Below are 25,965 nucleotides of genomic sequence, written 5' to 3'. Positions count from 1 at the left end.
AAGAAAGTAATAGAAAATATAAACTCATGCTATCTTAATTCTAATGTCTAGCTATAAAAACATATAATTGTACCAAGTGCTATCTAATATTTTTATGAACTGCAGAAGCTGATGATCACTCCCACTTTTGAAGGTCTTTTTGCTTGGTCATCTAAAGATGCTTTTCAGATTTCAAAAGATCAGCTATTATTGTCCTCTTTCTGCCCCTAAGGAATTGGTAAAATGCACGTTCATTTCCTTCTTTCTAAATATTCCAGTTAACAACTAAACAGTGAAGAAAAAAGGGACACATTATCTTGGACACCTTTTTGTCATTATAACAACAAAAACTGTGCAATAGAAACTCAAGTTTTATTCTGATTTTTTTGTTTGTTTTTTAACAAGACCGTCAAGAATAATACAGGTTACAGAGCTGTAACCTCCTTAAAGAAGAGGATATTTAGTTTGCAACAAATGCCTTCTAGTGAGAACATATTACTAGCACTTCAAAAATTTACAAAAGGTTGACAAAATATTCTCCTAAACAGCTAGCTTTATATTTATAAACAAAATAGAAACAACTGGTTTATCCACTGCACATCAAACAGGAGGCAAAGTGATCGAGATCACCTTTGATTTTAAAGAATAATAAAAACTACTTTATACCCCACATATTATAATCCTAAGGAAGGAATATTTTTGAAGGATGCTGAGGGGGATTAAAACAGGCTAATGCATGACATCCTCTCCTTTAGTAGTCTTTTCATTTACTCATATTGCCTTGATCCTTGACAATTACTTTTTTCCTACAAGATAACCATACTGTTGCAGTACAATCCGTAATTCTTTTCTTTTATTCCCCTTAAGAAATAAGTGCGACCCATTTCCTATCAGCTTTCATAAACACACTTGAAACTTCAGACATAATAGGAGGGTGGTTTCTTTCAGTTTGAGGCCTTTTCTCTGTAACAGCAGAGATGAGAACAGGGTGGCCTCTCCGTGCGTGCTGCCATGGATAGCTGGATGGTTTGTGCACCTCGTATTTCAAAAACACAAACGGAAAGTAGGTCTGGACAAGGACAAACTGCAACTCGATTTCTGCTGCAACCCTATCAGCAGGTCAGCTCTATTTACTCCTTCACTTTACTGATATAGTCAGTGAACTTGCTGATGCTTTCTTCCTGCTGTTCTAGGGCATCCAGGACAATGCCCATGGGCGTCCTCTTCAGACCGATTCCCTCCATTTTATTCTCCAGTTTGTTCTTGAGGTTCCGGAGTCTCAGCGATGCGTGGATAAACATCACTACAGGGAAGTGAAACGTGGTTAGCATCAAAGCAACTGTTCTCTGTTTCCCTTCACGCTTGTAGCAGAAACTTTCTCTGTTAGCTACAGTCCAGTCTGGTTCTCCCATTGATCCAAGTCCCCACATGGATCCTTGGACTTCATAATCTGCCTGCCACTCTCTTCCCTTCACACATTGATATCATTACCTTTCAGATGCTACTTAAATGCCCTGAAATTCAAAGTGAATCCATGCGATTCCAACTTCACTAAAAAGCAACTGAACACTAAGCATTCCAGAAAAGAGCTCATGCTCAGTTCAGGGATTACCTGTATTTTGTCCCTGCAGGACGCATGCAGGTGAAGTCCTCTTAGAAAATGTCTGCTATGGGGCAGTTTTCCATAGTGTTGGGTATAGATGTCTAGATAAAAAGCTAAGGGTTTTATGGGCCTTATGTAACCTGGTGTTCCCCAGATTTGCCTGAATATTAAGAATTACCTGAGTTTGTTTATAAAGATTCTCTGGCCTCTCCCCTAGACCTCCTGAACCAGAATCTTAAAGGGATGGTCCTGGGAGTCTGTATTTTAAACAGACACACTGGGTGATCTGCACCAGCAGTTTTCAAACTTCTGTGTACATACAAATCACCTGGACAGACGGTTAAGTAGGCAAATTCCCAGTCTTCATCACCTAAAATTCAGACTGTTAAGACTGAGGTAGGATGCCAGAATGTAATCATTGTGGATGCTTCTGACGTAGGCGATTTTGGACCTTCATTTTGAGACGCACTGATGTGTGTTCTCTCTGGAGGCTCCTAATCTAGAGTGGCCATTAGAAACATTTGAGAAGCTTTCTAAAACTACAGGTTCTTTGGGCACCACTGTGGACCCAAAGAATCAAAATCTCCAAGGGAGGTAGCTGGCAAATTTATATTTTTAACAATCATCCTGGATGATTCTCCCAATCATCAAAGTTTGGGTATCACTGATATTGTCTAATTTCCTTCTGTTATAGATGAGTGAACTACAGCCCATAGAGGATAACTGGTCCAGATCACATGGCTGGTTTCCAGCAGGTCTAGGAATAGAAACCTGGACCCTTGACTCTCGACTTCTGCTACATTTCATTACCCTGGCTTGTGTTTTACAAGCTGTGCATTTAAGCAGAATCACTGAAATACTAAGCCTGTAGCACATAAAGAAAACCTTAAGAGTATTTCAAAAAGTCTGAATTTACTGATTCAATTATTTTATCCAATAAGGTATGAGATTCACATATAAATATTCTGGGCTTAATCTAACAAACCTTAAACAAGCAATTGATTTTATTTAATGGTACAGTGGCACAGGTGAAATGCTATTAAAAGTTAGAGGGATATTCCTGTCACTTAATACACTATAATTTTAATCAGATTTCTATTGATGAGACTTGAATTTTATCTGTTCTCTATTTCAGGCTTCAAGTGCTTGGAAATCTCGGTAAACAATGCATACAGACTTTAGAAAATGTCTATTTCTCTTCACCAGAATTGGAGTACTTGGTATCTATATTCTGGGCCAACTTACAAAACTTTCAACACTAATTCTGATCTTCTGAGTAAGTAGAGAGTAAACATCCATTTCTCTGTCACCACAGGATGCCTGGCACTGAACGCCTGAGAACAGACTCTGATATCAGACAGATCTGGGTTCCAGTGCAGGCTATACCACTTTTCTGCTGTATGACTTGCGATCCGTACTTGTTTTGTTTACTGTATTTGTGCAATTAATGGACTATCAGGCCTTGATCTGCCGTTTCAGAAAATTCTGATCATGTTGTAGCCCTGCCAGCACACCTCAGAAACAGGTTAGATTAATTCCCACTGAATGATCGCGCCTAGGATACAAGGAAAGGAAGGCCCAGGTTCACTTACACAGCAAAGGAAAAGTGATGCCAAACACGAACACCATGACTCCCCCAAACATGGATATGAGGAAGTAACTGGCCAGCATGACCACCATGACAAACGCTGTGGGGCGCTGCTTCTTCATCCGGCGGAGGATGTCCTTATTGTGGGCGGCCCACACGAAGCCCGTGAACACCAGCACCACCACGATGCCTCCAAGAATCATGTTGAAGGGGCTCAGGAACCTGGGATATGGAAAAAGAGGGAGCCCAGGTCAGGAGGAAGCAAAGGAGGAAGGGGAGGAAGAGTAACAACAAAGCACCTACTTAAGCCTTTTATATAAGTTGTCTCATTTAATCATATGTTGATGAGGTAGATGCTATCAATTTACTTCTCAAAGGAAGGAACTTAGGCACAGAGGTTAGAAAATGGTGGAGCAAAGATTCCCACGGAGGCAGTGTGGCTCCCATCGAATAGCCCGTCTCAATAGAGGCCCAGCATTTTAAAAGACTAGAGCCCCTCTTTTGGATGGGATGTCTTTAGCTTTTATACATCCTGGGCTCTAGTACACGTTGATTATATTTTCTGAGCTCCAAGGGCTTATTTAAATCCTCCTAGAAGCTGCCATGCTAGATGAATGTGGAGTACAGGTCACACAGTGGGCTCCATGAGCCCGATCAGGTCTGCAGTCACACTTGTGTTTGGACTGTGCAATAATTTTTTAAACTTTTACTTGAATCCCAATGTGTGTGTGTGTGTGTGTGTGTGTTTTAATCCATAAATCTTGGGATTTCTTGCTTCTCCTGGAAACAAGAAAATCTCACAAAACTGGGCCCAGTTTCCCATGTCAGCCACTGGCTGGAGTGCCTTCTCATTTAGATAGAATAAATGCTCTCCGTTTAGCCTCAGCCCTCACCCCCGAGCCCCAATATCTATGGCATCTCTGACACAGAGGCCCCCAGTGAGCTGCCGTTAATATTGTTTTTCTAACAGCTCCCCTGCACTGCTCTCTTACATAAGCTGCCTGGCCCATGGAGGCATTTGGGTTTATGACTCCTGGCATAGAGGGGCCATTATAATTCTTTAAAAGGCCCAGAGTATCATTAGGAGATGGGTCATCAACTGAGATTTCCAAGCATAGAACCTCCAGTTTCATTGTTACGTGAAGCAAAGGTTACTCTACTGTTGATAATGGGGGAAACACATTATAAAGAGGAAATTTAGATCAAGTATTTCATAAGTGAGAGTGACTGGGCATTGTAGCCCCACTCAGCCCAACCCTCCCACCCCACTGTGTGTACAAAATCCTTAACAAGACATTTGTGGTCAGCAAGTATGATGAATTACTAACTTTTTACCCTTCTAAGAGGCTAATGAGCATTTTGCTTGGGAAGGACAAGGAGGGTCAGTGTGTTATCATCATGCTCTGAATATTAACATCACTGATTTGGAAGACAGGATAATGAAAGGTGATGCCCAGAGCTTACCTTCTCTGAAATAGAACAGATGAAGGAGTCATATTCATATTGGGATGCATATTTAGGACAATTAAGATTCTTTTTTAAAAAATCCCTTTAAATTTTAGCTCTGATTCTGCCTCCTGAAAAAAAGCTATTTTAAATAGTTTCAAATAGGAGTGAAAGTATTGCATATCTTAATGGGTGAAATCAGGGACATAAGTTATGTCAAACTCCTTTGAAAAAGTAAAAAATTTCTACCAAAATGCACGGAGTTAAACAGTGGTAAAAGTAGTAGCATGTAATTTAAAATTAACCCCTACAATAATAAGTTGCTTGTTTCATTCAGAACTCTTGCAAATACTTATATCCTTCAAGGCAAAAATCTCCTCTTTAGAATAGTCTAAGGAAGTGAATAAAAATGCAAAGACTGAATTGTAACAGTATCCACACAAGTGGTATTTATGATTTATAACCTTTAGAAACAACCTATGTGGCCAACAATTTACTAAATGGTGGCATATACAACTGTTTTCAAAAAGTCAAAGTATACTTAATAATGTGGGAAGACAATAATATATTGATTGGGTAAAAGCAACAATTCTCTCTAGTAGGTGGATTTAGCACCTATGTTATATAACTCAGAAGTAGAAATTTTTGCAATTCGTAAATTATTTTGTAATCAGAAATAAAATGAACATATAAAAAATGAAATATAAAGATGTAAAAGGGGACCTCCCTGGTGGTCCAGTGGTTAAGAATCCGTCTTGCAATGCAGGGGACACGGGTTCAAGCCCTGGTCAGGGAACTAAGATCCCACATGCGGTGGGGCAACTAAGCCCGTGTACCGCAACTACTGAGCCCGCGCACCCCAACGAGAGAGCCTGCACGCTGCAAGCTACAGAGCCCACACGCGCTGGAGCCCGCCCGCAGCAACGAAAAGATCCTGTGTGCCACAGCTAAGACCCAGTACAGCTAATAAAAATAAATTTAAAAAAAAGATAAAATAAAAACTAAAACCTGATCTTTAAAAAACAAAAAAAGAAAAGAAAAAAGATTATGGGATGGTTAATTCAAAAAAAAAAAAAAAGGGGGGGCTTCCCTGGTGGCGCAGTGGTTGAGAATCTGCCTGCCAATGCAGGGGACACGGGTTCGAGCCCTGGTCTGGGAAGATCCCACATGCCGCGGAGCAACTGGGCCCGTGAGCCACAACTACTGAGCCTGCGCGTCTGGAGCCTGTGCTCTGCAACAAGAGAGGCCGCGACAGTGAGAGTCCTGCACACCGCGATGAAGAGTTGCCCCCACTTGCCACAACTAGAGAAAGCCCTCGCACAGAAACGAAGACCCAACACAGCCAAAAATAAATAAATAAATAAATTAAAAAAAAAAAAAAAAAGATATAAAAGTAACTGCTCCTCAGCCCCACAACACCGGCTTGGGACAGGCCAACTACAACAGTCCAATCTTACCTTGCCTCATCTCTCCAATAACATTAATGCAATTTCAATTCATACGCACAGCCAAGCTCTTCCTTCTCCCATCCAAACCTTGGTTTCCTGCCCATTCTCTAGATCCTCTTGTAACCAATCCACCACCTGCCCCACAAGCTTTCGCACCTTCCAGCACACGTGCTAGTCTATCTGTCCTCCTCCATCAGTTTTTTATTATTTAGGTCTCTTCGTCTCCTTGTTCATTTTTTTTAATTTTTCACAGTTTTATCTGGCTTATACCTGTCTCCAGCTTTGACCCTGGAATTGGTTTGGGAAAGACAAAAATTTCCTTATAGGTCTGGGGAAGGGAAGACTTGGACAGGGCCAAAACAAAATCCTCTTTAGCAAGTGGTAGGGAGACTGGGTAGAGAGGCTCAGAAACTCTCACAGATTAATAAATTTCATTTCTAGCACCAAAAAGATTCTGAGAGAAATGATACCAAAAGACTCCAGTAGTTATACTGGGTAATAGGATCATTGGTAATATATTCCCATTTGCTTATCTCTATTTTCATATTTTTTCAATAGCCATGTATTACTTGAAAATAAAAACAAAATTGATATTTAAAAATAAAAGAAATGGGGGAAAGGTGCCTGAAAGAGACAAACCCTTTTACATAGCCTTGATGTTGACAAAATCAACATTAACTCAAAGAAGCAGAGCAGAGGGTTCAAGTTTAGGAAACTCCTTTGCATAAGCTGCAAATAGGAGATGGCTGGTTGGTGGCAAAGTGTCAAAGGTCTCCGGCTCAGTTCTTCCTAGAATATCTGTTAAAATAATAATTCACGAGGTGTAGCATATAATAAAATGCATGCCAAGCTGTTTCTATTTTTCTCGGGACAAGTGAGGTAGATACCTAGGCTGAATGCCTAAATAAAGCCCAGGACAAAGAACAATGAAAAATCCAGGCCTGACTCAAGCAATTCCAAATTTGCTTTTCACCTGTTCCTGTTGCTCATGTTCAAGGAAAAGGAACAGAGCAGAGTCCTACAGAAGTGGTTTTAGCTTACCACGTGCCCAGCCATGATCTGTAATTAAACCAAAGTTCCAAGCTGGAAAAAATGAACAAAGTTACTTGGAGCAGAAATGATTTCCTTCCTTACTTCGCTTAAGGGCAATTCCATTCTAAGAAAGGGCAAAATGCACACTACTCCCACTGCCCTGGCACCTCCCTCTACTTGGAGCAAAATAAAATAGACCACCCTCCAGAGATTAATTTCATTTTCCAGTGAGTGCAGGAGTTTGGGAACCAGTTTTCGACTGAGATGAGTAAAGCTGTTTTACTCAACAGTTGGGTTCTTAGTGACGTCAGTCACAATGAAGCCCAGGGACCTTTAGGACAAAACTTCCATAAATGTGCCACCCCAGCTTTCATGTGGACAATTGCCGTTGGGCTCGATGGGTGCCATTTCATTTTTTGGTTGTCTGTGAATGAGAGAGAGGGGGGAAGGGAGGAAGGAAGATAGAGGGAAGCAAAGGAGAGAGGGAGAGAGGAGGGAGAGAAAAGAGAGCGAGATCGTGATTTTCTATCTTTGTTGAAAATAGGACCTAGTTTTACAAAACAAAAACAATATGTTTTTCTTTTGTGAGTTAAAAATATATACTTACATACATAGGTATCCTATCCAATTAAAAAGTTGATAGATAAATGTAATAGTTAAAAATTCTGGTGGAATCACTGACAGTTGTATAAAGGTTTAGAATCCCATCACAGAATCCTGTAGCAGACTGGTCAAAGAGGAATCACCCCAGTCCCATTAAACAGATGCATAAACTGAGGCCCAGGGCAGTGAAGAAACATAGTCAAAGGGATCCAGGGGGAGAAAAACAGTGCCAGTTGATGTAACTGTGACAGCAATTCATAATATAACCCATTCTGTGTTGTTAACCAGTTCAGAGATTTCCCCCCTCAACCGTTTTAGAACCCTATCCTTCCAGTTGGGGTAAGCAACTAAGGATCATTCTGGGAAATCCCTCAGCATTCTCATTTCTCTCTAAAGGAAGGCGGCTATGAGTGGCTGTGGACACAGGTCCTAAACTTGCCAACATGACTCAGCTAGCTATGGCTATAGTTTCAGCACAAGTTGCTAAAAAAAAAAAAAAAATTTTGGCCAACAGTAGAATTTTAGAGCTAGGATGGATCTTGAAAACACACCTCATTCTACATAGAAGCAAGGTAAGGAATAGATAAGTTAATAAATTTGTCCCCAGGCCACCAATTGCAGTGCTGGTGATAAAAGTTTACCCAAACAGAGATCTTCAGATTGACTCAAGTGCACGTTTGGTAACGCCTGCCATGCTGTGATGCCAACAAGAGCCAAAGAGGTGGTGAAATATTTTCTGAGCAGCAGAAGCAGCTTTGCACTGAGTTCCAATTTTCTAACCCAGAAAAGCTATTTTGGCAGTTTGGTTCCTGAGGAAGCCTGACTCACCAAGAAAGGGGGGAACAATTTACTCACAGTGCACTTCTCTAAATTGGTGATGTTTTTCTGAGGTTCTTAAACAACCAGAGGGGTCACTGCCAGTATGAATCCACCCATCCATTTTCTTGCTTCTCACCACTCTTAGGATAAAAACAGGATTCTTTCCACATTCTACAAGGCCCCTCAGGGTCTGGCCCCTGCTTGCCTCTGCAGCCAGGGTATGTAGTTTGTACCTGGGACAATGGGGCTGAGCTGACGGCGTAAATGGGGCCGGAAATTCAAGTCACACTTCACCCGCCAAGCGTGCAATTTGGCTTAAGCTGCATCTCCCAGGACGAAGGGACAATTTTAATCATCAGTATGAGGGATGGCTAAGGGGTACAGCATCCCTGCCTGTCAGCTTTCTCATACCACTGCCTCCTGATTCTGCACGCCATCTGCTGGCATTCCTATCTGTCTCTAGAACTTACCCTGCCCCTGGCCATCACAGGCCCGAGCACAAGCCGTTCTTTCTGCCTGATTCACTCCTATCTTCTTCGAATCTCAGCTTAATCAGCTTTTTCTCAGTCTCTCTGACCACATCCTGGCACCGTCTGCCTCTTCTTCATAGCTCTGAACCCAGTGGCAGTTTGATATTTATTTGAATGAATATTGGATGAATGTCTCTGTCTCCCACTAGAGACTAAGCGCTATGAGGGCAGGGACCGTGACATTTTCTCCCCAGCACTTGGCACAGTGGCTGGCACAGAGCAGGAGTTCAGTAAATATTTGTAGAAAGAAAGAAAAAGGGGAAGTAAGAATCTAGCACATTTTCATGTTATTTAAAGTAAGCTCAGCAACTTTCTATGGCCACGAATTAAGTGACAAGAGATTTATCTTGGACAAATCGCGATTATTCTCACTGTACACTATTGCTGTAGAAATGGTAACCATCTTTGTACCTTCACAGAGTTGTGATGAAAGGAACAAAACAAAAACCGAAAGTAGGAAAAAATCCTATGCAAACATAGGAGATAATCAGATGAAATCACAGGACCCTTGGGCTCGCTGGAAGGAGGAATCTTTGTAAGTTCTGTCACTAGTGCTGGCTGGGGGCCAGGAGGGAGAGTGGGTGGGACAGAGAGAGATTCATCCACCTGCAGACCTGTCTATATAGGCCCTCTTGCCCTTGGATTCCTCAGATAATCCCAACCTTTTTCTGTGGTTATTTTGGTTTCCCAACACGGCTTCCTTCCTGGCAAGAACTATCTCTGACTATAAAGGACAAACGTAAATGTACAAATCAGTTTTGAGTAAACGTGATCAGTGTCTCCTGGGTCTAATGATCACAGGCAGTTAAGGTGGGGCAGGGATCAGACTCTTTTGTCACAGAAAGGTTAAAGTAACCTAACCTTGAGATTTTCCTAACCAACTGAATCAGCTCAGCTCATACTATTTATTGCGTACTCGCTGTATACTGAGTACTTATCACACCGTGTGTATTGGTCCCATCAAACTAAACACATCCAGATGATCCACTGTCTTGGCAGCAGGTGGCATGTAAAAAGTATCCATTCTAAGACATATGAACCTCCGTGTTTTCTTTTGTATTTATCAAGCTCATTGCTGGTTTTATTTTTTATTAACAACAGCTTGGACCTGGGTTAGAAGCCATGAGTCTCACCCCTCCCCTAGCCATGGATCTTCAAATAGTCACTATACAAGGGACTAATTAGACTGCAAAAGATCCTTTTTAAACTTTTATTACGGCAAATTTCTAAAGGTAGAGAGAATGGTATAATGAACCCTCATGTACACTGATCACTGCCTTCAACAATTAGGAACCCACAGTTAATCTCACAATAATGCTTTAGAACTCAAGTGGAAAAATATTTGTTTACAAACTGTTCTTTCTGAATGCTTTTAGTGGAGTTGATTAAATGGTTGTCACATGGCAAGTTCTTACAGCACTGTGGAGAGAGGACAGGGGTTTGGACAAATGCTAATGAGCCTGGTGACACATAAACTCCCTTCCGACAAGCAGTTTCTGTCTATTTACCTCCCACTAACCCCAATTTCTGCATTCCTTTTTGTTTCCTGCAGACGAGGACTTCACTGATGGGATACAAAGCAGATTAGTAGAAGCAGGAACCAAAGCCCCGGTTTTCCACTTCAGATGGGCTTTCTGTCTTCCAGGTGTCTCCATTTCATGAATGCCCCCTGGGAGAAAAGGCCAGGAAATCCTATCTATTTATGGTAAATGCTTGCAGAACGGAGATGCAGCCTACAGGTTTTTTCTTAAGATCACCGGCACGGAAGTGTTCCCTGAAACAAGAAGCCAAGCTCATTACGAGAGCCAGGGGAGGATGTTATAAGTATTCTGAAGCTGAGTGATTCATTTGTCCAAAAGGAAAATAAAAAATCTCCAATGGTGCTGTTCAATTTGGTATAGGTCCAGTTCATCTTTTAGAATTGCATTTCCTGTACAGAGCTCTCTGCCCCTAGTAAGTTGATCGAGAGCTTTTGCCCTCTTAGAAAGGGGCAAAAAAGAAGCCCCCAATGAGCCTATTTACTTGAACATTTACCCAGAATCACTGTAAATTCTTATATAGGGAAAGGGGATAGAAACTATCAACCGCAGGAAATATTTTAAAAAATAAAGTGTGTATGGGGAGATGTTGAGAAGAACAAGGTTATATACATAGTGTCAGAAGATGATTTAACAAAAGAATTCTTACTTGAGGAAGAATTTTGAGATTAAAATTTCACTGAGTGTTGACAGACCTCTTAACGTTTTAGTACTCAGAAGAAACACATGACCCGCCCCAGAACGACATGTGCCAGCATGCCATGTGCACTGCCTCAAGTGCAAATAAAAGTGCGTGGAAGGGCAGGAAGAGATTAATTCTGGGAGGATTTGGGATGGCTGGGTGGACTTGTACCCCTGCTGGTATCCTCAGAGCACCAACAGTATCTGGCAAGTAGCAGGTGCTCAGCAAATATTTGTCCAACTGAGTAGAAGGCATCTGTGCTGCAGGTGAGGATGGTTCTGTTTAATAATCCTTTCCCCGTCCACATACTCAATGCCTCTCTCATTTCTGACACCGGAGAGTTTTGCGATTTGGCATCATAACGTATAGGGGAGATCAGGTAAGTCAGGTTGAAAATGATGTGTGTTTATATACGTGTATGTTTTTGTGCACTTGTATAAAAATTAATTCTTATGTGTTCAGCATCCTCTTGGTGCCTCTATAAACATGGTGAAGGCAGGAACCAAGCTGTCTCATTCTCCACTGTATCTCCCGGTACGGTGCCTGAGAAATTGGTAAATGCCTCATATTCTTTGTGGAGTGAACAAATGAAACAACACAAATAGAGTAGTATTGTAGAATTGGCTGATGAATCTCAGAAACATTTCCACTAGGTTTCAGCATGTTTATGCAATTGATTTCATCTGCAAAGGTTTTAATACATTCCCATCCATCCGAGGGCTCTTTCTTTTCTTCCTCTACCAGCTAGAAACTTGGTTTTTCTTCCTTATTGAAGTAAAAGGGGCAAACAATCTGCCCATTTCTTAAAACCAGATGCTGATGGCTACCAGCCTAGAACATATTACGGGACCACACTAATTTTTTTTTTTAATTATTTTTATTTTTTGGCTGCACCAGGTCTTAGTTGTTGCACACAGCATCTTTCCTGGTGGTATGTGGGGTCAGTAGTTGTGGCACATGGGCTTACTTGCCCTGTGGCATGTGGGATCTTAGTCTCCTGACCAGGGATCAAACTGGCATCCCCCGCATTGCAAGATGGATTCTTAACAACTGGACCACCAGGGAAGTACCGGGACCACACTCATTTTGAAAAGATTACAGTAATACTCTTTTCAGATAGAAGAAACTCCTTACCATCTCAAGCGACTAAAAGCAAAAAGTGGTAACTCTAGTTTCCACCCAGTGGTAACACCTCCATGGGCCACAAGGAGATGAAGTATCAGTACTTTAGCTAAGGAGAGACCTTCAAGACGGCGGAGGAGTAAGCCGTGGAGATCACCTTCCTCCCCACAAATACATCAGAAATACATCTACATGTGGAACAACTCCTACAGAACACCTACTGAACGCTGGCAGAAGGCCTCAGACTTCCCAAAAGGCAAGAAATTCCCCACATACCTGGGTAGGGTAAAAGAAAAAAGGAAAAACAGAGACAAAGAATAGGGATGGGACCTGCACCAGTGGGAGGGAGCTGTGAAGGAGGAAAGGTTTCCACACACTAGGAAGCCCCTTCGCGAGCGGAGACTGCGGGTGGCGGAGGGGGGAAGCTTCGGAGCCGCGGAGGTGCGCACAGCAACAGGGGCGCGGAGGGCAAAGCGGGGAGATTCCCGCACGGAGGATCGGGGCCGACCAGCACTTGCCAGCCCGAGAGGCTTGTCTGCACACCCGCCGGGGATGGGGGTGGTGGTGCTGGGAGCTGAGGCTCGGGCTTCGGAGGTCAGATCCCAGGGAGAGGACTGGGGTTGGCTGCGTGAACACAGCCACAGCCTGAAGGGGCTAGTGCACCACATCTAGCTGGGAGGGCGTCTGGGAAAAAGTCTGGACCTGCTTAAGAGGCAAGAGACCATTGTTTTGGGGTGCTCGAGGAGAGGGGATTCAGAGCGCTGCTAATAGGAGCTCCAGTGAGCCACGGCTATCGGCGCGGACCCCAGAGACGGGCATGAGGCCCTAAGGCTGCTACTGCGGCCACCAAGAAGCCTGTGTGCGAGCACAGGTCACTCTCCACACCTCCCTTCCGGGGAGCCTGTGCAGCCCGCCACTGCCAGGGTCCAGCGATCCAGGGACAACTTCCCCGGGAGAACACACGGCGCACCTCAGGCTGGTGCAACGTCACTCTGGCCTCTGCCGCCGCAGGCTCGCCCCGCATCCGTTCCCCTCCCTCCCCCTGGCCTGAGTGAGCAAGAGCCCCCTAATCAGCTGCTCCTTTAACCCCGTACTGTCTGGGCGGGAACAGACGCCCTCAGGTGACCTACACGCAGAGGAAGGGCCAAATTCAAAGCTGAACCCCAGGAGCTGTGCGAACAAAGAAGAGAAAGGGAAATCTCTCCCAGCAGCATCAGGAGTAGCAGATTAAATCTCCACAATCAACTTGATGTACCCCGCATCTGTGGAATACCTGAATAGACAATGTATCATCCCAAAAGTGAGGTGGTGGACTTTGGGAGCAACTGTAGACTTGGGGTTTGCTTTCTGCATCTAATTTATTTCTGGTTTTATGTTTATCTTAGTTTAGTAGTTAGAGTTTATTGTCACTGGTAGATTTGTTTATTGATTTGGTTGCTCTCTTCCTTTTTTTTTAATATTCATAGATATTTGGGTTTTTTTCCTTTTTTTCATTTTGTGAGTGTGTATATGTATGCTTCTTTGTGTGATTTTTGTCTGTATAGCTTTGTTTTTACTATTTGTCCTAGGGTTCTGTCTGTCCGTTTTTGTTTTTGTTTTTGTTTTTTTGTTTTTGTTTTTAGAATAGTTTTTAGCGCTTGTTATCATTGGTGGATTTGTTTTTTTGGTTTGGTTGCTCTCTTCTTTCTTTTTTTTTTTCTTTTTTTAATTACTTTTTAATTTTTTAAATAATTTTTTATTTTAATATCATTATTTTATTTTTTCTTTCTTTCTTTTCTTCTCCCCTTTCTTCTGAGCCATGTGGCTGACAGGCTCTTGGAGCTCCGGCTGGGTGTCAGGCCTGTGCCTCTGAGGTGGGATAGCTGAGTTCAGGACATTGGTCCACCAGAGACCTCCTGGCTCCACATAATATCAAACAGTGAAAGCTCTCCCAGAGATCTCCATCTTAACGCTAAGACCAAGCTCCACTCAACGACCAGCAAGCTACAGTGCTGGACACCCTATGCCAAACAACTAGCAAGACAGAAACACAACCCCACCCATTAGCAGAGTGGCTGCCTGAAATCATAATAAGGTCACACACACCCAAAAACACACCACTGGATGCAGTCCTGCCCACCAGAAAGACAAGATCCAGCCTCATCCACCAGAACACAGGCACCAGTGCCTTCCACCAGGAAGCCTACACAACTCCCTGAACCAACATTACCCACTGGGGGCACACAGCAAAAACAATGGGAACTACGAACATGCAGCCTGTGAAAAGGAGACACCAAACACAGTAAGTTAAGCAAAATGAGAAGACAGACAGAAAAACACACAGCAGATGAAGGAGCAAGGTAAAAATCCACCAGACCAAATAAATGAAGAGGAAATAGGCAGCCTACCTGAAAAAGAATTCAGAGTAATGATAGTAAAGATGATCCAAAATCTTGGAAATAGAATGGAGAAAATACAAGAAACGTTTAACAAGGACCTAGAAGAACTAAACATCAAACAAACAATGATGAACAACGCAATAAATGAAATTAAAAATTCTCTAGAAGGAATGAATAGCAGAATAACTGAGGCAGAAGAATGGATAAATGACCTGGAAGATAAAATAGTGGAAATAACTACTGCAGAGCAGAATAAAGAAAAATGAATGAAAAGAATTGAGGCCAGTCTCAAAGACCTCTGCGACAACATTAAACACACCAACATTCAAATTATAGGGGTCCCAGAAGGAGAGAAAAAGAAAGGGACTGAGAAAATATTTGAAGAGATTATAGTTGAAAACTTCCCTAATATGGGAAAGGAAATAGTTAATCAAGTCCAGGAAGCACAGAGAGTCCCATACAGGATAAATCCAAGGAGAAACATGCCAAGACACACATTAATAAATCTATCAAAAATTAAATACAAAGAAAAAATATTAAAAGCAGCAAGGGAAAAACAACAAATATACAAGGGAATCCCCATGAGGTTAACAGCTGATCTTTCAGCAGAAACCCTGCAAGCCAGAAGGGAGTGGAAGGACATATTTAAAGTGATGAAAGGGAAAAACCCACCACCAAGATTATTCTACCCAGCAAGGATCTCATTTAGATTTGACAGAGAAATTAAAACCTTTATAGACAAGCAAAAGCTAAGAGAATTCAGCACCACCAAAGCAGCTTTACAACAAATGCTAAAGGAACTCCTCTAGGCAGGAAACACAAGAGAAGGAAAAGACCTACAATAACAAACCCAAATCAAATAGGAAAATGGTAATAGGAACATACATATCGATAACTACCTTAAATGTAAATGGATTAAATGCTCCAACCAAAAGACATAGACTGGCTGAATGGATACAAAAACAAGACCCGTATATATGCTGTCTACAATAGACCCACTTCAGACTTAGGGACACATACACACTGAAAGTGAGGGGATGGAAAAAGATATTCCATGCAAATGGAAATCAAAAGAAAGCTGGAGTAGCAATTCTCACATCAGACAAAAGAGACTTTAAAATAAAGACTATTACAAGAGACAAAGAAGGACACTACATAATGATCAAGGGATCGATCCAAGAAGAAGATATAACAGTTGTAAATATTTATGCACCCAGCATAGGAGCACCTCATTACATAAGGCAAATGCTTACAGCCATAAAATGGGAAATCGACAGTAACACAATCATAGTAGGGGACTTTAACACCCCACTTTCATCAGTGGACAGATCATCCAAAATGAAAATAAATAAGGAAACACAAGCTTTAAATGATACATTAAACAAGATGGACTTAATTGATATTTAGGACATTCCATCCAAAAACAACAGAATACACTTTCTTCTCAGGTGTTCATGGAACATACTCCAGGATAGATCATATGTTGGGTCACAAATCAAGGCCTGGTAAATTTAAGAAAATTGAAATCATATCAAGTATCCTTTCCGACCACAGTGCTATGAGACTAGATATCAGGAAAAAATCTGTAAAAAATACAAACACATGGAGGCTAAACAGTACAGTACTAAATAACCAGAGATCACTGAAGAAATCAAAGAGGAAATCCAAAAATATCTGGAAACAAATGACAATGAAAACACAACAACCCAAAACGTACGGGAGCTCCAGAGACGAGCTCCAAGGTTGTCCACTCTCACCAGTATTATTCAACAGAGTTTTGGGAGTTGTAGCCACAACAATCACAGAAGAAAAATAAATGAAAGGAATCCAAATCAGAAAAGAAGAAGTAAAGCTGTCACTGTTTGCAGATGACATGATACTATACATAGAGAATCCTAAAGATGCTACCAGAAAACTACTAGAGCTAGTCAATGGATTTGGTAAAGTAGCAGGATACAAAATGAATGCACAGAAATCTCTTGCATTCCTGTACACTAGAGATGAAAAACCTGAAAGAGAAATTAAGGAAACACTCCCATTTACCACTGCAACAAAAAGAATAAAATACCTAGGAATAAACCTACCTAAGGAGACAGAAGACCTGTATGCAGAAAACTATAAGACACTGATGAATTAAAGATGGTACAAACAGATGGAGAGATCTACCACGTTCTTGGATTGGAAGAATCAGTATCGTGAAAATGACTATACTACCCAAAGCAATCTACAGATTCAAGGCCATCCCTATCAAACTACCAATGGCATTTTTCACAGAACTAGAACAAAAAAATTCACAATTTGTATGGAAACACAAAAGACCCCGAATAGCCAAAGCAATCTTGAGAACGAAAAACGGAGCTGGAGGAATCAGGCTCCCTGACTTCAGACTATACTACAAAGCTACAGTAATCAAGATAGAATGGTGCTGGCACAAAAACAGAAATATAGATCAATGGAATAGGATAGAAAGCCCAGAGATAAACCCACGCACATATGGTCACCTTATCTTTGATAAAGGAGGCAAGAATATACAATGGAGAAAAGACAGCCTCTTCAATAAGTGGTGCTGGGAATACTGGACAGTTACATGTAAAAGACTGAAATTAGAACACTCCCTAACACCACACACAAAAATAAACTCAAAATGGATTAAAGACCTAAATGTAAGGCCAGAAACTGTGAAACTCGTAGAGGAAAACATAGGCAGAACACTCTATAACATAAATCACAGCAACATCCTTTTTGACCCACCTCCTAGAGAAATGGAAATAAAAACAAAAATAAACACATGGGACCTAATGAAACTTAAAAGCTTTTGCACGGCAAAGGAAACCGTAAACAAGACGAAAAGACAGCCCTCAGGATGGGAGAAAATATTTGCAAATGAAGCAACTGACAAAGGATTAATCTCCAAAATTTACAAGCAGCTCATGCAGCTCAATATCAAAAAACAAACAACCCAATCCAAAAATGGGCAGAAGACCTAAACAGATATTTCTCCAAAGAAGATATACAGATTGCCAACAAACACATGAAAGGATGCTCAAAATCACTAATCATTAGAGAAATGCAAATCAAAACTACAATGATGTATCACCTCACACCGGTCAGAATGGCCATCATCAAAAAATCTACAAACAATAAGTGACATTTTCGATTGTCACAACTGAAGGGGAGGGCACTTTTTTTTTTCCAAGTTATGTTTTACTAATAAAACAAGTAAAAACTGATTTATCAGGGCTTCCCTGGTGGCGCAGTGGTTGAGAGTCCGCCTGCTGATGCAGGGGACACGGGTTCGAGCCCTGGTCTGGGAAGATCCCACATACCGCGGAGCAGCTAGGCCCGTGAGCCACAGCTACTGAGCCTGCGCATATGGAGCTCGTGCTCCGCAACAAGAGAGGCCGCGACAGTGAGAGGCCCGCGCAACGCGATGAAGAGTGGCCCCCACTTGCTGCAACTGGAGAAAGCCCTCGCACATAAACGAAGACCCAACACAGCCAAAAATAAATTAATTAATTAATTAAAAAAAAAACTGACTTATCAATCTTCACATAGTAGAGAGCAGAGATGGTGCTAAACATCCTACAATACACAGGACAGCCCCCTACAACAAAGAATTCTACGATCCCCAATGTCAGCAGAACCCAGGTGGAGAAACACTACAGAAGGGTATTTCACCAAATTTGCAAGGCAGTATGAATTAGCAAAGAGTCTGAATTCTAAACTTTTTAAAATTGAATTTTTACACCATAGTAATCCTAACCAATACGTAGTAAGCACTGTCAGCAACGATCCAGTTAGAATCACTCCAGGAGCATGTTGCTGTTATGTGCTGGCATGCTGCTATGTGCTTCAAGATAATTTATTCCGTTAAAAGTTGCCCCCGTGATCACGTTGAAACCTTACGTTCATTTATTTATTCTTTGCATTCACCAGCTAAACATCTGCTGTATTGTAGGCCTTGGGGATCCAGGAAATATAAATAATGCTAACCACAACAACAAGAAAAAGAAAAAAATAATCACAAACAAAACCCACAGGGACCTCCCTGGTGGTCCAGTGGTAAGACTCTGTGCTCCCAATGCAGCGGGCCCGGATTCCATCCCTGGTCAGGGAACTAGATCCCGCATGCATGCCGCAACTAAGAAGTCCGCATACCGCAACGAAGATCCCGCGTGCTGCAACTAAGAGCTGGTATAGTCAAATTGATTGATTAACTAATTAATTAATTAATTAAAAAACCCACAGTCTCTGGCCTCAAGGACTCAATAGTGCAGAGTGAAGACAAGTGAAGAGACAAATTAAAAGCCTGTGGGGTAAATACCAGACAAGATGTGTGCACACGTGTGGGGAGTGAGGGGCAAAATTCTGTAGGAGAAGCAGGAGGAGATGAGTAAGTTGGGGACTGGTGTTTGGGTGGATGGAGCTGCTGGGATACAGATGCTATCTGTGTTTCTCCTTAAGTTAATGATAACACCAACAATGATACAAATAATAATGAAAACTCCAAAATAAATTTTGTGAGGCAAAAAGTAGGAGCCGGACACTGTTCTAAGAAACTTGCCTATATTAGCTCAGATAATCCTCAGAAAAGCCCTACAATGCAGGTACTATCATTAGTCTCATTTTACAGATGAGGAACCTGAGGCAAAGGGTGGTTCAAGTGACCTACCCAAGGTCACATGGCTAGTGACTGGTAGTTCGGATTCAAAATTTACTTAACCAGGCTCTGGTGCTGAAATTCTTAACCACTATTTTCTACTCTGTGAAGAGCCGGAAGATATGGCAACTGTCCCCCACAAGGACTATTAGCTAAGAGACTTAGACTTAATCTAAGAGGCAGAATAGATCTCCTGAGTGGAAGTCATATGCCTGGGAAACCATGCTTTTAGGATGAAGACCAAACTTCTAACCATGGATTACCAGGCCCTGACTGATCAGGCCCTCAGGCACAAATCTGTCTCTATCCTAATCCCTCTTAATCTCCATCGTGTTCTGGGCAGCCCTTCCGGGTGTTTTGGAGCTAGATAATATCCACTTCTCAGAAGTCTTTAGACTTGAGGCGAGAGCCCTCCAACAATGACCTGGCGGTCCCTTCTGTCCAGCAGGGGATGGCACCATTGAAGAAGACACTTCCAACACAGTCCTTTCCCCGGGAAACACCCAGGCCACATTTTCACACACACTCTACCAACATATCATGAGAAACCATCAGATGCCAGTAGAGAATCCAGTCAAACAGCCTCCAGCACTGTTCTGACCCTCCCGTCTACTGACATCACCAAAAGAGGAGAGCTCTGTTTAGAATGAGAAACGTTTGGGCATCAAATGAGCCTCCCTGACCCTGAAGACATTTAGTTTCTTCCAGCTTTAAGATACCACAATTCCAAACCTCATGACTCCTAGGAAGATGGCATAATAGTTAAGAGTCTGGGGTTGTGACTTTGAGCAGGTCATTTAAACTTTCAGAGCCTCAGGTCTAATAATAACAATAATAATAATGCAATAATAATGTCTCATCTCATTGGGTTGTATGAGGGAATTTGCTAAATTACTTACCAAAGTACCTGGCACACAGAGCACTCAATAAATATTAGCTTTTATTATTATTAAATTATAAAGGAAGAAAAGTGCAATCTGGAAAGAACTACAGGCTGTGCATTTGTAGCTGCATAGGAAACAGTTGAAGATGTCACACCAGGTTTTACTGGGGTACAAAGGGAATCCCACACTTGGCACACAGTTTTCAAAACAACTTACTAGCCTGTATCTTTTGTAAGTTTTTAAAGATAAGATTAATTAAAAAATGAAATGGCGGGTGGGATAGGGAGGGTGAGAGGGAGACGCAAGAGGGAGGGGATATGGGGATATATGTATACGTATAGCTGATACACTTCGTTATACAGCAGAAAGTAACACACCATTGTAAAGACATTTAAAAAAAATGAAATGGCTACTTTTCACTTTCACTGTCAAAAGTGTGACTGCTAATCCCCATCTCCTATTTGGAAAGGGAAATGGGAAGAGCCAACACCCCAAACTGCCTGAGTTAGTAGGCTAAGACACCACAATGAAGGAGCTATATTTAGTCAGGGCATTCATAGTGAAAAATGAATTCCATCAAGGTAGCAAGGCTGCTGGAGCTTGTGTCTGATCTGGGCAGTACATCTTTTTGAAAAGCAAGGTTTTTTTGTTTGTTTTTGTTTTTTTTCCTGTACATTTGATTCGTCTGTGTCAAATCTTGCCCTATATCTAGCTTTGGGGGAGTGTACCTCAAAAAAAAAAAAAAAAAGACCCCAGGTAAGATGCCTTTACAAAGAAAGAGAAAAGAAAAAGAAAGCAAAACAACAGAGGCAATCCTATTTACCAGAGATTTTGTTTTAAAGAAATTTTTTTATTGTTCGGAGAAATAAGCCTTAAGCATAAAGCTAGGGGAAGGTTCAGAAAGCAGCTGCTCCAGGCCTGTCTGACTCCAACTAATTTTAACTTGGCTGCTGTATAATTCAGAGTCGGTTCAGAGCCCATGCTGTCCACACACCAAGCCATTCTGAGTTGGAAATTCCTTAAGCAACACATCATGAGGATCTGTGTAATTGTCTATTCAGTCACACAGATGAGAGTCCACTTCTGCATGGGGTCAAATATTCTGAACCACACCCAGAAACTGTGAACTCTCCCTCTCCCCCCTGTGCTGGGTATTTGGTCCTACATCTTCTCAACAACTGTCACGTGCCCTATGGTCAGGATTCATGTGTGATTGATCTTGGTGTGCCCAAGCTTGGCACAGAGAAGTGACTCAATAAATATGCCAAAGTTGGTATACGCAGCAAACCAACTACAGAAACCATCCTATTTGCCCTTTCCCACACTTTACAAGTTTAGATTTTTCCTTTCTCCCAGGCCAGCTTGCTTTTTCCCTCTGTGTTTGCTTTCAAATAGAAATGCCAGACACTTCTTTAATGGCAAGTGGGTTTCTTTATAAAGTCTGAGAGTGCTTTTTTCTTTAAAGATGCATGGGATCAGCAAGATCTAGAATATCACCACCCCATCTTGCAAAAGTGAGTGAAGCATTTCTTAAAGGGTGAACTACAAGAAAAAGTGGTTTCTAGAAGAACAGGTGTTGTGTGAAATCGCATATAACAGAGGACACAATTTTAAGATCGGGTGTGAAGATAAAGTGACCATGCCTGGCAACTCCTGGAAGAAAAAAAGAGCAAAAGGACACCGTTTCTAAAGTCATGGTAGACTTCACCCCACACTGGGAGATGCGCCACCAGGCTACACCCACCCTTTTTTTTTTTTTTTTTTTTTTTGCGGTAGGCAGCCCTCTCACTGTTGTGGCCTCTCCCCTTGCGGAGCACTGGCTCCGGATGCGCAGGCTCAGCAGCCATGGCTCACGGGCCCAGCCGCTCCGCGGCATGTGGGATCTTCCCGGACCGGGGCACGAACCCGTGTGCCCTGCATCGGCAGGCAGACTCTCAACCACTGAGCCACCAGGGAAGCCCTACACCCACCCTTTTGCTCCCAAGCTCAGCTTTCCCGTACAATGTGGCAGGCATTAGGCAGAGAAACCTATAAAGAGAGTCGCCTCTCTGATGCCCCTTCTACACTAACACCCCAGAAGGCAGAGTCCGCATCCACACCCTGGCGCCCCAAGCCTTCCAGGGCGGCGTCCGCCCCAGCCAGCCCCAGCATAAGGTTACGCCACTTTCCTCTTTCTTCTTAATTTTAAGAGACTGGGGCGCTACAAATATCACCCCCAGCAAAAGCGTAATTGGGGCACAGCGGGAAAGAAGTCATTTTTTTCTTGCCTGAGGTTGGCAACATTTCCTCACCCCAGGATCCCCCATCACTCTTCAGCCCGAAGCGCAGGAAAAAAAAAAGGGGGGGGCCCAGATTGCTGCGGCCTCGCCCTGCGAACAGGTTTCCTCTGGTTTGGCCGCTTGCAGTTGTCAGGACAGGAGCTGGTCTTGGAGAGCGTTTACGCATCCCGGGATCTTGCACCGACAGCCCACTCGGTGCTGACCCCGATCAGTGCCCGGGAGGGGGACCCCACTTACCCCACGACGGAAATCATCATGGCAGCCACCACCAGGTAGTTGGTCTGATAATAGAGCAGGTTGCTCACCACGCGGTTGTTCCATTTGGAAATGTCCCTGAAGTCCGGCCGGGCGAAGCGGTCAGAGCCTGGGAAGAAATCGTCCCAGGCGCGGAGCGGAGCGATATTCACGTCCATGTCTCCCTTCCCAGCTTCTTGTTCTTTGCTTCTGGAATCTGGCGGCGGCGGTGGCGGCAACCGATCTGCTGAGCTGGGTTAAAGATGACAGCGGCTCTGGCTCGGTCGGCTCTGCGGTTGGTGGGCAGAGAAACAAAGGAAATTGGGAGCGGGCGGGCGTTTCTTCTCTTCTTTACTTCTTGTTTGGTTCTAAGTGGTTGGTTACAGGAAAACTGGGGGCCCGCCAACAGAGCAAGGAGCAGAGTGCAAAACAGAGGTGAAATAACAGAAAGAAATCGGCGGAAATCCCCTGTCTGAAGAGAAGTGGCAATGCCTTCCCGGGCAGTCCGAATACAGCCTGCTTTAAAATACCCCTTTTGAGGGTCTAATCTACGAATGTCGTCTGGACTTTAAGGACAATTTTTGCAGCTGTTCAGAAGCCAATCTAAGTGAAATGGAGTGGAAGGCAACTATAGTGTTTCTGGAGGATGAGCTGGTTTTGAAAATTAAGTAGTTACTAACCTTTGCACATCCGAATGCAATTCACATGTTTCTGTTTCACCATGAGTCACTATGAGTGAAATGAGACTGGCAAAATGGAAAAGAAGGACGTGTAGAACGGAAGGGCTGGTTTGTTCTTTCACTTTTCTTGTTTGTTCTCTATCTCTGTTCTGTGAGGGCAAAATTATACAACTACTGTGCTGGTTTGATGAAGTGGGCACTCTGGTCACTTCAGCCCTGAGCTGAGCATGTTGTTTACGTTTGAAACTAAACAATGATCTGCAGTGAACTAATTGTTCTGCACCCAGTATTTTCTGGGCAGAAACGTGGATTCGACTCCAGATAAAGCTTTCTTAGTTTTTTTCTTTCTTTCTTTCTTTCTTTTTTTTTTTTTTTGGCTGCATTCCATCCTCGTTGCTGCGCACGGGCTTTCTCCAGTTGCAGCAAGCTGGGGCTACTATTCCATGCGGTGCGCGGGCTTCTCATTGCGGTGGCTTATCTCATTGCAGAGCACGGGTTCTAGTCGCACGGGCTTCAGTAGTTGTGGCCCGCGGGCTCAGTAGTTGTGGCGCACGGGCTTAGTTGCTCTGCGGCATGTGGGATCCTCCCAGACCAGGGATTGAACCCGTGTCCCTTGCAATGGCAGGCGGATTCTTAACCATTGCACCACCAGGGAAGTCCTGCTTTCTTAGTTTTATCCTAATTATCTGTGAACATCTCTAAGGGAGCACAGTATTTTAATATCTACGTGATAGCTTTGTATCCCAGCCTAAAGAACTGCCAAGAGATGTATTAGTTGTAAATTTCCTTCTAGGGGTTCTGAAGAGTCATCTTTTTTTCAGTTAACGGGCTGGTTGATAAAGTAAACCTCCTTCTATCAAGATGCATAAGAATAAAGTATTTTGGTTAATTGTGTGGTAGGCAGATTTCTAAGATGCTAGCATGTAAGATAACGAAGTCTTTAAACCTTCAAGTGGTGCTGTTTTTAAAAACTGAATTCACTTTCCTCAGACTACCAATTTTCAAAAAATTGGAAAGCCATAAAATATACGTAATGCAAAGTCTAGAGACAATTTGATTTCCCTTGATGATTCAGAAGCCAGTTAAGAAAATTTCAGTGACTCTAAGAAATTACTCCTGCCACTGGTGCTTAGGAAAGTTTGGTGATTGAATCCAATCGCTAAGATATCTCCTAGATCAGCGGTCCCCAGCCCTTTTGGCGCCAAGGACTGGTTTTGTGGAAGACAATTTTTCCACGATGGAGTGGGGGGATGGTTTGGGGATGATTCAAGTGCATTACATTTATTGTGCACTTTATTTCTATTATTATTACATTGTAATATGTAATGAAATAATTATACAACTCACCATAATGCTGACAGGAGGCGGAGCTCAGACAATAGTGTGAGCGATGGGGAGCGGCTATAAATACAGATGAAGCTTTGCTCGCTCAGGTCACCCACCACTCACGCCCTGTAGTGGTCCATGGCCACTAGATGACGCTTTTTAAATAAAGTTTAAAATGTGAAAATGTTCCTGAGCTCTCACATTTTCTCGATTCTGGAAAAACAGGAAGGTTTAAAGTCAGAGAGAGCAAAATTAGAGTCCTAGCTCCCTCGTTGCTGCTGAATGACTTTGGAGAAATTACTTAATCTCCTCCAGCCTCAGTTTCTTCATGTGTAAAGTGGGTGTAATAGGAACATCTGCCATACAGGTGAAGATAAATAAAATACTGGATGGGAAATGTTTAGAGTATAGTAATTGCACATTGTTAGATACTACTGTTACTGTTATTAATCATAATACAGGACTTGATTCATCTGTATGGTATTAACACTGCTTTAACCTGAGTTGTTTTCTAAGCTGCTATAGTGAACATTCACTGACCTTTCTCTATCTAGTTGCAATTTTATTGCTCTGGTTGTATCTGGATAGACTTGATAGCAAAACAAAATGTTGAAAAATATCACTAGGACGCCAACACATATTTTGAGTCCTTTCCAGGTGAAAAAGGTGAAAAGAATGCAGTCTTCTTGTGCCTTCAAGGATCTTGCAATGCAGTAGAAACCTAAACTTAAATACAAGACAGTGAGAGGAGTACTAAATAAAGGTGTGCCAGGGCTTGGTTCTTAGTTACAGGAAGTCAGAGGGTGGTGAAGAATTCCTTGGGGCTTAAGAATTTCAAGAAGCTGTGCTGTGGGCAAGCTGAGTAAACGATCTTGGTCCAGACCAGTGTGGGAGCCCCAGTAGGACCCCAGTAGGAGCTGTGACCAAGAACTTTTACCTTCCAATTGCTCAGGACCGCATGACCATAAGTTGTCAAGTGTTTGTTAGTAATAATAGCATTACTCACTGATCATAGGCAAATGATATCCAGTAAACATTTGTTCAATGTTTTTTAATTTATTTGTTTAAACCTCCAAAGAGGTTTAAAAACAAAGAAATGAAAAAAATCTGGATAGAGCTGTATATAGCATGATA

At 42.5% G+C, this 25,965-nt stretch overlaps 1 protein-coding gene across 1 annotated transcript; it reads right to left on the bottom strand.

Annotated features, from left to right (window-relative positions):
• Window positions 1-734: 734 nt before the first annotated feature.
• Window positions 735-23,117, bottom strand: ARL6IP5 (ARF like GTPase 6 interacting protein 5). Its single transcript, XM_007447645.1, has 3 exons — window positions 22,829-23,117; window positions 3,175-3,392; window positions 735-1,282 (listed from the first exon to the last, which is right to left on the bottom strand). Exons 1-3 carry the CDS (start codon window positions 23,002-23,004, stop codon window positions 1,110-1,112), a joined length of 567 nt encoding a protein of 188 aa, XP_007447707.1. The 5' UTR covers window positions 23,005-23,117; the 3' UTR covers window positions 735-1,109.
• Window positions 23,118-25,965: the final 2,848 nt, after the last annotated feature.

This window comes from Lipotes vexillifer, unplaced genomic scaffold (genome assembly GCF_000442215.2).
Source record: "Lipotes vexillifer unplaced genomic scaffold, Lipotes_vexillifer_v1.1 scaffold1008, whole genome shotgun sequence".
NCBI lineage: Eukaryota > Metazoa > Chordata > Mammalia > Artiodactyla > Lipotidae > Lipotes > Lipotes vexillifer.
The sequence above is the reverse complement of the archived record's forward strand: the minus strand, read 5'-3'. Positions and strand labels throughout refer to the sequence as shown.

Excerpts from the sequence above, each read along its gene's own strand:
- ARL6IP5 (XM_007447645.1), bottom strand. The coding sequence starts at position 23,004 with ATGGACGTGAATATCGCTCCGCTCCGCGCCTGGGACGATTTCTTCCCA. Across the intron at positions 3,393-22,828 it reads ATGATGATTTCCGTCGTGGG|GTTCCTGAGCCCCTTCAACA; the intron begins GTAAGTGGGGTC and ends TCCATATCCCAG. Across the intron at positions 1,283-3,174 it reads CATCACTTTTCCTTTGCTGT|TGATGTTTATCCACGCATCG; the intron begins GTAAGTGAACCT and ends ACTTCCCTGTAG.